The sequence below is a fragment of the Pongo abelii genome, chromosome 17, assembly GCF_028885655.2.
Source record: "Pongo abelii isolate AG06213 chromosome 17, NHGRI_mPonAbe1-v2.0_pri, whole genome shotgun sequence".
Taxonomy (NCBI): Eukaryota; Metazoa; Chordata; class Mammalia; order Primates; family Hominidae; genus Pongo; species Pongo abelii.
Window position 1 is genome coordinate 73,882,795 of NC_072002.2, and position 12,091 is coordinate 73,894,885.

General features: G+C 45.6%; 1 protein-coding gene across 1 annotated transcript in view; it reads left to right on the forward strand.

The window, feature by feature from the left end:
• LOC100453533 (O-acyltransferase like protein-like) overlaps nucleotides 1–12,091 on the forward strand; it is a 72,435-nt gene that overhangs the window by 45,628 nt on the left and 14,716 nt on the right. Inside the window, 3 exon segments of the mRNA XM_054538029.1 lie at nucleotides 1,740–1,841; nucleotides 9,189–9,354; nucleotides 10,859–10,938. Coding sequence (XP_054394004.1) covers nucleotides 1,740–1,841; nucleotides 9,189–9,354; nucleotides 10,859–10,938 — 348 coding nt within the window.

Sequence of the window (12,091 nt, forward strand, 5' to 3'; positions counted from 1 at the left end):
AAAGAATTGCCGTGATTTATCCTTTCCTGAAATTAAGAGGAGGCTGGAATCAGAATTGGCTGCCCTGTTTCCTCCTCTTAGCACTGTCTTTTAGATGTCTCTATAAATTTTGTTCCTATTTAATGAGTCCAACTTGTTGCTTTTCAAAGGAAAATCTGGCAGGCAGAGAACGGAGACACTCTCCAACCCTCCCTGATCCCTTCCAAGTCCCACCCAACGCACGGCTTTGTTTTGCAATAGGAAATACATTAGCTCTTTAGGGAAACACCCACAAGGATCACTGGTATAAATGTCAAAAGTTTGAGAAACTCACATACTTGCTTACCATCCAGTAGCAATTAAAAGGCATAATTTTTGTTTCTTTAGCTGCACATTCTGGGTAATGAATTTGTCATCAGGGTGTGTTGGTTAAGAATTCTGTGATCTTGGGCAACCCTCTTAATAATCTCTAGGTCTCACTTTTCCCATCAGAGAAGCCGGAATGATAGTATCTTCCTTTTTACCGAATAGAGCTGTTATTCATCTATTATTCATCTATTCAATCATTCACTCAACAAACAACTGTTTATTTATTTTTTTGGGATGGAGTCTCGCTCTGTCATCCAGGCTGGAGTACAGTGGTGTGATCTCAGCTCACTGCAACCTCCACCTCTCAGGTTCAAACGATTCTCCTGCCTCAGCCTCCTGAGTAGCTGGGACTTCAGGCACATGCCACCATGCTCAGCAAATTTTTGTATTTTTAGTAGAGGTGGTGTTTTGCCACGTTGGCCAGGCTGGTCTTGAACTCCTGACCTCAGGTGATCCACCCATCTCCCAGAGTGCTGGGATTACAGGTGTGAGTCACTGGGTCCCGCCAACAAACGTTTTTTGCAAAGTAGTTTGGTACGACTGGAGAAGGAAAAGCAATCTCATTAGTGAAAGTACTTTGAAAGTTATGTGCTACTACACAAATGGAAAGTCTTGATGTTATTATTTCAAAAGACCAAATGGTAGTCATTAATATTGTTCAACAAATCTTTCTGTGTCCCTCCCTTTTGGGCACTTGGCAACATTCCACTTCCTGGCCCCATTGTGATTGGGTGGGTCACATCATTAGTTCTGACCAAGTGGTACCTGGTATTGCCATTATACTAAGTGCTTTAAACTCTTATGCTAAGAGCTTTAAACGTGACACTTTTAGATAGATGGTTCAATTGCTAGTTTGTGGCTTTCCAGAATGCTGTTGTCATCTTCCATGGTCACTGGTGAGGTTTCAGATGGTGGCTGCTCTGTCAACCTGGGCATGCAGCATGAGCAAGAACAAAACAATTGTTTTTGGTTGGGCACTGTGGCTCACACTTGTAATCCCAGCACTTTGGGCAGCCAAGGCGGGTGGATCATGAGGTCAGGAGTTCGAGACCAGCCTGGCCAACATGGTAGAAACCCTGTCTCTACTAAAAATACAAAAATTAGCTAGGCGTGGTGGTAGGCGCCTGTAATCCCAGCTACTTGGGAGGCTGAGGCAGGAGAATCGCTTGAACCCGAGAGGTGGAGGTTGCAGTGAGCCGAGATTGCGCCACTGCACTCCAGCCTTGGTGACAGAGCTAGACACCGTCTTAAAAAAAATTGTTTTAAGACTTGGAGGTGCTTTGTTAACGCATCATAATTTATTCTATCCAGATTGGGACAACCAAATGCATCAATCAATGAACTGTATCATTGATAAGTAATTTCTGTGACAATTCTTCTTTTTCTTTTAGTGGTTGGTTAAGTGCAAGCTCGTTTTTAAAGATGCATCAGAATTCAGACAAAGGAATAATCCCCAAAGGCATACTCAGATACTTTCTCAGTCGCCTGGTAAGGTAGGTGTCACACGCATCCGTTTGAAGAGACCACCAAACAGGATTTGTGCGAGCAACAAGGCTGTTTATTTCACCTGGGTGCAGGTGGGCTGAGTCTGAAAAGAGAGTCAGCTAAGGGTCGTGGGATTATCATTAGTTCTTATAGGTTTTGGGATAGGTGGTGGAGTTAGGAACAATGTTTTGCAGGCAGGGGGTGGATCTCACAAAGTACATTCTCAAGGGTGGGGAGAATTACAAAGAACCTTCTTAAAGGTGGGGGAGATTACAAAGTACCTTGATCAGTTAGGGTGGGGCAGAAACAAATCACAATGGTGGAATGTCATCAGTTAAGGCTATTTTCACTTCTTGTGTGGATCTTCAGTTGCTTCAGGCCATCTGGATGTATAAGTGCAGGTCATAGGGGATATGATGGCTTACCTTGGGCTCAGAGGCCTGACAGTAGGTTTATTTACATAATTTCTCAATTCCTCATTGCTATGTAATGATTTATTAGTTTTCTGTCTTTAACCCTCTTTTAAAAGAATTCCCAAAGAAAAATAAACTGAAAGAAATAGTTTTCTTCCCTAAATACAGTTGATTTAAGCTGGTTTAATATTGTTCGAATTCTACTAGGACAAATACCATGAAAACTGGTATGTTCCACTGGCAAAAACATCCTTAGTCCTCAGCTGATGGGCAGCAGAGTTCAATAAATGCACTGTCAGATTTCCATGGAATCTGTATTCAACAGGAAAATTTGTTTGTCTGCAAATTAGTAGTAATTGGATCCTATAAATCAGAGTGCTAATGGTAATGATAAAAATAAAACAATACGTGACTAGGAAAGGAACTTGGTTGAAGCTCTGGGCCATGGCCATTCTGCTGGGAGGGAGGCAGGAAGAATGACAATCTCCTTTTTTTTTTTTTTTTTGGAACAGAGTCTCGCACTGTCACCCAGGTTGGAGTGCAGTGGCGCCATCGCCGCTCACTTCAACCTCTGCCTCCTGGGTTCAAGCAATTCTCCTGCCTCAGCCTCCCGAGTAGGTGGGATTACAGGCACCCGCCACCATGCCTGGCTAACATATATATATATATTTTTGTATTTTTAGTAGAGACGGGGTTTCGCTATGTTGACCAGGCTGGTCTTGAACTCCTGACCTCGTGATTTGTCCATCTCGGCCTCCCAAAGTGCTGGGATTGCAGGCGTGAGCCACCGTGCCCGGCTGACGGTCTCCTTTAGGAATGTGTGGTTGGTTGATGCAGAAGGGATTCCAATACTGGGGCAGAATACGGAATCAGTGGTAGCAGAGTGGCAGTGACGGAATGAGACAACCGAAGTTAAGGGAGGAAGGGCTGGGTACAGTGGCTCATGCCTGTAATCTCAGGCGTTTTGGGGAGGCCCTTGGGAGGCTGAGGGGGGCATATCACTTGAGGTCAGGAGTTTGAGACCAGCCTGGCTAACATGGTGAAAACCTTTCTCTACCAAAAATACAAAAAATTAGCTGAGCGTGGTGGCACACGCCTGTAATCCCAGCTACTCGGGAGGTTGAGGTGGGAGAATCACTTGAACCCCGGAGGTGGAGGTTGCAGTGAGCCAAGATCGTGCCACTGCACTCCAGCGTGGGCAACAGAGTGAGATCCTGTCTCAAAACAAACACACAAAAAAACAAGAAAGTTAAGGGAGAAAAGGAAACTTCAGCTCCTGTCATCCAACCCTGCCATTGATATATTTCCTACGTTGTGGTTATTTGCTGAGCTGGAAGCCGGCACTCCTGACTCCTGGTTCACGTTCATCTTGTTATACCACACTGTTACAAAATAGGAAGAGGAATGTTGTCATCATCTTTGGGGCTAGTGAAATGCAGTGGGCAAGTACAGACTCTGTAGTTGGACTGCTGAGCGTGTATTCTGTCTCAATCATATAGCAGCGGTGTGACCTTGAGTTAAGTGTCTCTCTCAATCTTTCTGTGCTTGAGTTTGCTCATCTCTAAAATGGGAAGAATAGTGACATGTCACAGGACTCTTGTGAGGATTCAATGAGATAAGGTATGTAAAGAACTTGGAAGGGTGCTTTATACATAGTAAGCCTTCAATACGTAGGAGCTATCATTATTAGCGTGGTGGTTATTTATACCTTTTAAGCTTTCCATCAAATAAGTGAAGAATGGGGAGAAGCTAAGGAATAGACCTTTGTTGGTTTCTTTTCACCACGGTCTTTGTGGTTTCTTCTAAGCTTTATAAAATGTAACCCTTCTCCAGGGAAGGGCAGAAGGCTTGTGATTTCAATATATTTTGGGTGTGTGGCACTGGGGTAAGCAGCCTGTCCTGCCCTGAGGTTTTCTGGAGGTGAGATGCTGGCATACAGGGGTCATGGTGATAAATGCTCAGAGGGGTTAGGTGGGGGTTGGGGCAGGGGATCTAATGGCTAATGGCATGGTGGGTTCTGCTTGGGAAACCAACTTTTTAATTTTATTTATTTATTTATTTATTTATTTTATTTATTTATTTTTTGAGACGGAGTTTCGCTTTTGTTGCCCAGGCTGGAGTGCAATGGCGCGATCTCGGCTCACTGCAACCTCCGCCTCCCGGGTTCAAGCGATTCTCCTGTCTCAGCCTCCCGAGTAGCTGGGATTACAGGCATGCACCACCATGCCTGCCTAATTTTTGTATTTTTAGTAGAGACAGGGTTTCATCATATTGGTCAGTGTGGTCTTGAACTCCTGACCTCAGGTGATCCACCTGCCTTGGCCTCCCAAAGTGCTGGGATTACAGGCATGAACCACCACGCCTGGCCTATTTATTTATTTTTTGAGATGGAGTCTTGCTCTGTTGCCCAGGCTGGAGGGCAGTGGCACGATCTTGGCTCATTGCAACCTCTTCCTTCCGGGTTCAAGTGATTCTCCTGCCTCAGCCTTTCGAGTAGCTGGGATTACAGGTACCCACCACCATGCCTGGCTCATTTCTGTATTTTTAGTAGAGACAGGGTTTCTTGTGTTGGCCAGGCTGGTCTCGAACTCCTGACCTCAGATAATCTGTCCGCTTTGGCCTCCCAAAGTGCTAGGAATACAAGTGTGAGCCACTGCATCCAGCCTTGGGAAACCTACTTCAGAGTAAAAGTCTGGAGCTGGGGATTGAGGAGAGAGGGGTTTTTTCAAGGTGGATAGAGCAGTTGTAGGGGCAGGAGGAGCACGGGGTGAGAGTCAGGTGATAGTGAGGCCTTGTAAGACAAGGACCCCAGTGAGTAAATTACTGCAGTATCTGGACAGGAGAGCAGGGTTTGCACTGGCAATTGGCAGTGGGAATGGAGAGAGGAGAAATCAAGGACTCAGGAATTTTCTGATTTGAGCAACATGGCAGGTGGTGCTGGCATTCTTGAGCTGGGGAACTCTGGAAGGGAGGCAAGTCAGAGTGGGAGCTAGGGAGACAATCAGTCCAACCTGGGAAAAAATTTTGTTGAAAATGGAGGGAACTGTCACCAACCTGCAACTCGAACTCACCCTCACTAAGGTAACCCCAGTGAAAAAAACAGTCGTGCTCCTGGCCATTTTGAGGTTCTCATGTGTGCTGGTATAACTCACTGATGCTACCTGGTTAGCACTTAACACTTGTCTGCTTGTCTCCAGGAGGACGGAGGTCAGACTGTTTACTCACTCATTCTGTGTTCACTGGAGGCCCATTTTGTGCTAGGCGCTGTCCTAAGCCCTGAGAATGGAGTTTTAATAAGCCATGCAAAGGGTGCCTTCCAGCCCTAAGGTTACATTCCAGTGAATAGAGGCAGACAATAAATAAATGAATATGCAATCTGAAGTTGTAGCATGCAAATAAATGTATGCTAGGCCAGGGAGGATGGGTTCCACAAAGTGATCATTTGGAGAAGAGGCCGGGTGCAGTGGCTCACGCCTTACAATCCCAGCACTTTGGGAGGCAAAGGTGGGAGGATCCCTTGAGCCCAGGAGTTTGAGACCAGCCTGGGCAACATAGTGAGACCTCTACAAAACATACAAAAAATTAGCCCGGTGTGATGGCGCGTGCCTGTGGTTCCAGCTCCTTGGGAGGCTGAGGCGGGAGGATTGTTTGGGCCCAGGAGGCAGACGCTTCAGTGAGCCGTGATCGCACCACTGCCTTCCAGCCTGGGTGACAGAACGAGACTTTGCCTCGAATAAATAAATAAATAAATAAATAAATAAATAAATAAATAAATAATAAATAAATAAATAAATAAATAAGAGAAGAAAGCAAGCTGGAGGCTTTCTCTGGAAGGGCAGTCGGGGCAGGTGACTTTTGGCCAGAGCCCAGAAGAAAGTAAAGGAATGTTCTAAGCAAAGAAAATCCTGTGGGGGAAGAATGGTCCATTCCGGGAGAATCAAATCACAAAGGTCCTGGGGAAGGAGGGGCGTCGCAGTGTCTGAAGAGCCTGAAAGAGCCCAAAGGTGCTCTGTGGACAGTGGGATGAATGAGGTCAGAGACGGGCGGGGGCTGCCCTGAGGACTCTCCCTGTTGTTCTGAGACAGAAACCTCTGAAGGGTCCCAGCAAGGGAGTGGCATGAGCAGATTTACATCTTGCAAGACTCACTCTGGCTGCAGGGCAGAGAATGGCTGTAAGGGCCAGATAGGGGGAGAGCATTTGGGAGCTATTGCAAGTTATAAGAAAATCGCCAAACCCAACTTCTAGGGGTAAGTCAGGACAGAGATTATCTAACAGGAAAGGAAGAGAGTAAAGCTCTAGAACCGTAGAACTGCCTGGTTATGTCAACTAGCAGCTACATTTTAAAAATTAGGGTTTTTTTTTTTTTTTATACCTTGTGATAAAAATGTCTAACTATAACAGAAGCTTATAACTAAAATAAAAGGTCCCCCTTCTAGTCTCACTCCTCCCAGGACACCTGTATGTAACAGTTTCTTAGGAATTCTTGCAGAAACTTTCCATGTATTTATAAGCACTGTTCTCCTGCACGCATAGGATTGCAGTATATACTTCACTGTTTGTACATGGTATTTTCATTTATAATACAGAATTGGCCTATTTCTCTATAAGCACACAAGGACCCACATCCCTGATGTTAAAAGTTATCATCAGTATGGCACGGTGGGGTGTACCATTATGTATTTAACTTGCCCCCATTAGTGGGCATGGAGCTAATGTCCAAATTCTTTGCTGTCTTAGACAATGGGACAATCTCTATATATTTTTGTGCACTTGGATAGACACGTTTGTGGGCTAAATTCCCACAAGTGGAATTGGGGGTTTGGGGCATTTAACATTTTAATGTGCATTTTCCAATTTACCTTCCCACCCACCAGGTATGAGAATCCCTGCTTCTCACCCCTCCACCACACTGGCCAGTACCCCACATTTTAATCTTTGAAAACCCACTTTGACTTTTATTCTCTTGGAAACTTGGACAAAAATGTAGCACATGTACATTTTAGGGTGGTTTAGATGTTTCAAACTGTTTTCTTGTTAGATTTTCAAAAAATCTTAGAAAGCAGAAACCCTCATTTCCCTTTTAGAGGAGAGGAAAGAGGAGACATTACATGATTTTCTCAGTGTGAAAAGTTTAGACGAGCTTGCTACTCAAGGCGTGGCCCACCCAACAGCCTGCAGACTCCAAGTCTGCATTTTAACAAGCATCCTGGAGAGGGGAGATTTGGCAGAGGTGAAGGATGCTGCCTGGAGTCGGGGGCAGGGGAATGCTCCCTTCTGCTCTGCTTCTGAAGGGAGCAGCGCTGGCTACTTTCCCCGGGGAGGGGAGGTGACAGATGGTGACAAGGATGATCAAAAAGGCGGGGCCGGAGGCTTGTAGGGGCAGCTGCAGGGCAGCATGGTCAGATGGCAAACATGGCAGGACCCAGTGCCTAGGACCCAGGGAGGCTGTTGCCTGAGCAAATGTACAGGCGAGCTGATCTGGGAAGCTGTGTCTTGACAGAGTTGCCTGCCTTTTCTCTATGACATTGATCAACAATTCCACTCCCTCTCCTAGAATGCCTACCGCCCTCCCACCCACCGGACACTCTCTATGTAGGACGTTCTCATTGTGGGGAGAACAGGGGAATCAATGGTCTCCGTCGCCGGGTGCAGACCAGAGGCTTGGTGCTGAGCCCCTCTCTGCTGGGGATGCGCCTCTAAGTGGAGACGCTCCAAGTCCTGCCAGTTCCCATCTGTGAACACCACCCCAGCCCCCACCCTCTCACCTAGATGTTTGGAGGTACTGCTGGGCCATTATTCTGCCCTAGTTGAGCCAAAATTACCCTGGATTTTTAGCTATATTCTTTTAGAAGAGGGCTCTGACCCCAGTCCATGCAGAATCCATGCCAGTATTGTATGCGCCTCCAGGCTGCAATCTCATTTCTAAACTCTAAACCCACACTGTCCAGCAAATAGCCACCAGGTAAGTGACTAAGTGAGATGTGTTATGTGTGCAAAGCCCACATTGGGCTCTGAAGACTCAGTAAAAGGGAAAAGAATGTCAAATAGCTTATTAACAATGTTTCATATTGGGTACATGTTTGTAATGACAATATTTTGGCTATATTGGTCTAAATAAATAATATTAAAATGAGTTGTACCTATTTCTTTTTACCTTTTAAATTGTGGCTACTGGAAAGTGTAAAATTGGGGGCAGTTGTGCTTGCATCCTGTTTCTATTGAACAGCGCTGGTCTAGACACCTTACTCCTGATTCTTCCCCTTTGTAGCTGCTTCAGATCTTGCTTGGAGGAGGTAGGGCGTGAAGGAAGGGAGAAATGAAGCAAGGGAGGGAGGGAAGGAGGAAAGAGTTTTTCATCTTGTCAGGCCATGTGGAAAGAACATGAACCAGTGTCAGATATTGGTACTGCTATATGGTTGGTGACCTTGGGCAAGTCACCCTATCTTCTCTTAGCTATAGTTTCTTCATAAAATGGAGGTCATAGCTACCTTGCAGGATTGTTTTGAGGTTTAGAAATCTCTAGCAGGCTCCTCCCACAGTGGTTGGCCTATATGACTTGCTCAATAAATAACAGTATTTTTAGTGGAACATGGTGGCATGCACCTGCAGTTCTAGCTACTTGGGAGGCTGAGGTGAGAGGATCGCTTGAGCCCAGGAGATGGAAGTCAGGGCCGTAATGAGTGAGACCCTGTCTCTTAAAAAAAAGAAATAAATAGCAGTATTTTTGCAGCAGTAGCACCTGAGCCAGTACATAATAGGTGCTCAGTAAGTGATCTTGAACTCGTGGATGCTTGAACGTTTGAGGTGTGGTTGGGTGGCAGCTGCCCACAGTACAAACAATCTGTTTTAGAGCACCTTATGCCCCACCCGCCATGTGCCCACTGAGGGGACTGGAGGGACCCCAGTAGAAAGTCACCTTTCTCCCAGCTCTCTCCTGCCAGGTTGCAGCCTCTTCACCTGTATTCAGTGTGCTTGTTGGTTGGACTGTTCTCTCTTGTTCCCTGGGGACCTGTCTGGGAAGTGCCCAAATTCCACTGGGATAACTGCCGGCAAGCATGGTGGACAAATCTGCTGTTGCTAAATAACTTTGTGTCGGTCAAGAATGCGGTGAGTCTCGAGTTGCTGGCTTTGAAAAGGCAGAAGCGTGCAAACCTGGAGTCTCATTTCTTCAAGCAGTGTGGTGAACTTTCTAAGGGCCAACCTGATTCTGGTGTTTTCTCTGGAATACTGGTGATGCTGTAGGAAGGTGGGCTGTGTGAGCGGGGGATGGCTTCTGGTCATGCGGTGGGTGTAACCCTACCAGGCTATGCAGGGGGCAGCCGCTGTGAACAGCAGAGGGAGGGGAGTATAGCAGTGGCCAACAAGGGGCCAGTCATCCTGGCACATGTCCCGGAGGCAGCTGACCCTGCCCCATCACTGTTCCTGTGCCAGCCCATGTTGCCCAACCGGGAAAGGACAAATTCTTCACCTCCGCCTGTTGAGTCTATACTGCAATGGGACATTGCATCACACCCTTACTATGTGGAATTCTACTCAAGTTCAAAGATCTTGTTGCTTTGGAGCAACAAGATCTATGTGTGTCTTGGCTTCTCCAAAGCCCCAGTTTCCTCATAATAAATTTGAAGCAAGTGAAAGTGAAACAGCTGTAATGAAATTATATCACCAATTCCACATATGCCTTGAAATCAAGGCTGAAAAGGGAATCGCTAAAGCGTGGCAGGGCCCTAATCTTTGCACATAACCACTCACTAACTAGATGGCTGCCTTCCGTTTGCAAAGGCCCAGCCATATGGACAGGCTTGCATCACCAGCTACCTGCCTGCAGGTGGGGCCCGCTTGTCTGTGATGGGGACCCCGGGCTGATAATCCGGGCTGTTTTCCCCGATGCAAACTGATTTGGGCCACTTGCACGAAGCAGTGGCAAGGATACCAGCCAGTGGCCTTTTTGAGGTAGAGCCCACCTTAGATCCTTGAAAGCAGAGGTGCCAGGGCCCTTTGGAGAGAATTGCCCCCAGGGACTTCCTCACATTGAACAAAAAAAATACTGGCAACCATCTCATCTGGCACAAGCATGGACTGTCTGTGGAACTCATTTTGGCCAGGCGATCCCATGTCAATCATCCAAGGGAACTCTTGGGTTCTCCACAAAACATCATCCGGAGCCAAGCCCTGGTTCTAAATGAACATGTTCTTTCCACCTAGAGTTGGGGTATGGGGAGAGGCAAAGAAAAGAGAAAAACGTTGACCCCTCTGACTTCCAACCGCAACATAATGATGAGAAATTCTTACATTCCTGTAACATGACAGAGTGCATTTCCCACAACTGTCCTAGGAGACGGGCTATGATCATTTTTCTTTTTTAAACAAAAGAGAAAATTTGTCTGAATCTCCATTTTGTAAAATGGCAGCAATAATACACGCCATCCAGACTTGGTACAAGGCTCAAGATGAGGGATGTGAAATATGAATATCTCTAACTCAATTTCCTTTGTCTTCCCACAGAATTCGCCCCACCCACCTACTGAATTCTTCCTCCTAGTCGGGGCAGGTGGAGAGTGTGGAGCGGAACTGGTAAATGAAGGAAGAGTGACCTTTGCTGCTCTCTTTTCAGTGCAATGGCTGGACCTGGTACCTTGCCAATGACTTCCAGTTCCACCCCACCACACCAGTGATTATCTTCATCCACGCAAAGTGAGTCTGATTGGGACAAGCTTTTCTCCTCTTGTGGCCTCTTTCACAAAACCCTCAGAAAGTATCCCAGTTCCGTGCAGAGCCACTTTTTAAAATGTAGGAAACTTTACAGAAAAGTAAATACCAAATCCTCTACAGTTTGCCTTCTTCCTCATTCTCTTCCAACATTGATCCCACTCCAGTCAGTGTGTGTTTTGCAGAGTTACAATCAGTGTGTGCATGTAATATCTAGTGCTCAGCTTTTTCCATTTAACTGTTCTTATAAACATTGCTACATATTGACATAACCTGCATACTTGGCAGTTTTAGGGTTTATCTACCATTTTTATGGTTGGGTATCTAGATTGCAGCCAATTTTTCATGATTATAAATGTCACTGCAATGCATGCCTTTGAACACACTACTTTTTCTCTTAGTTATTTTCACGGGGGCAGATTTCCAAGTGGAATTGGTAGGTCAAAGGGTAGGAACAATTCTGTGGCACTTGTCACATATTGTGAGATTGCTCTCCAGAAAGAGTGAAGTAATTTACAACGCCCTCAGCCATGTATCGGTGCACCGGCTTTCCCACATTGGATATTTATCACCTTAATTTTTGTTAGTTTTAGAAACAGCTTAAGGCCTCAATAATTCATGGAGAGACTTATAGTTGTGGATTATTCATGCCATATTTTAAAAATTTATTGTTCTTTGTGTTAAAATATATGTTTGATTTAAGAAACATTGGAAAATATTAGGAGTTAAGAGAGGGGGGTAAAATCACCCCAGTTCCACTTTGTCAGTCAAGGGAAGGAGAATTTGCTGCTAATATTTTGGGGCTTATCCTTCTGGTATTTTTTCTGCCCAGTTTTTTTTTTTTTTAAAGAGATGAGGGTCTCACTCTGTCACCCAGGCTGCTATAGTGCGGTGGTGCCATCATAGCTCACTGCAGCCTCCAACTCCTGGGCTCAAACGATTCTCCTGCCTCAACCTCTCGAGTAACAGGCATGGACCACTGCACCTTGCTAATTTTTTACCTTCTTTAAAGAGATAAGGTCTTGCCGTGTTGCCCAGGCTCTGCCCAGCTTTTGATACATGAAAGCATTCTGTATATACACCTTAGTATCTTTCTTTCAATAGTTTTATGACACATGCATTTCTCTATATTATTTTA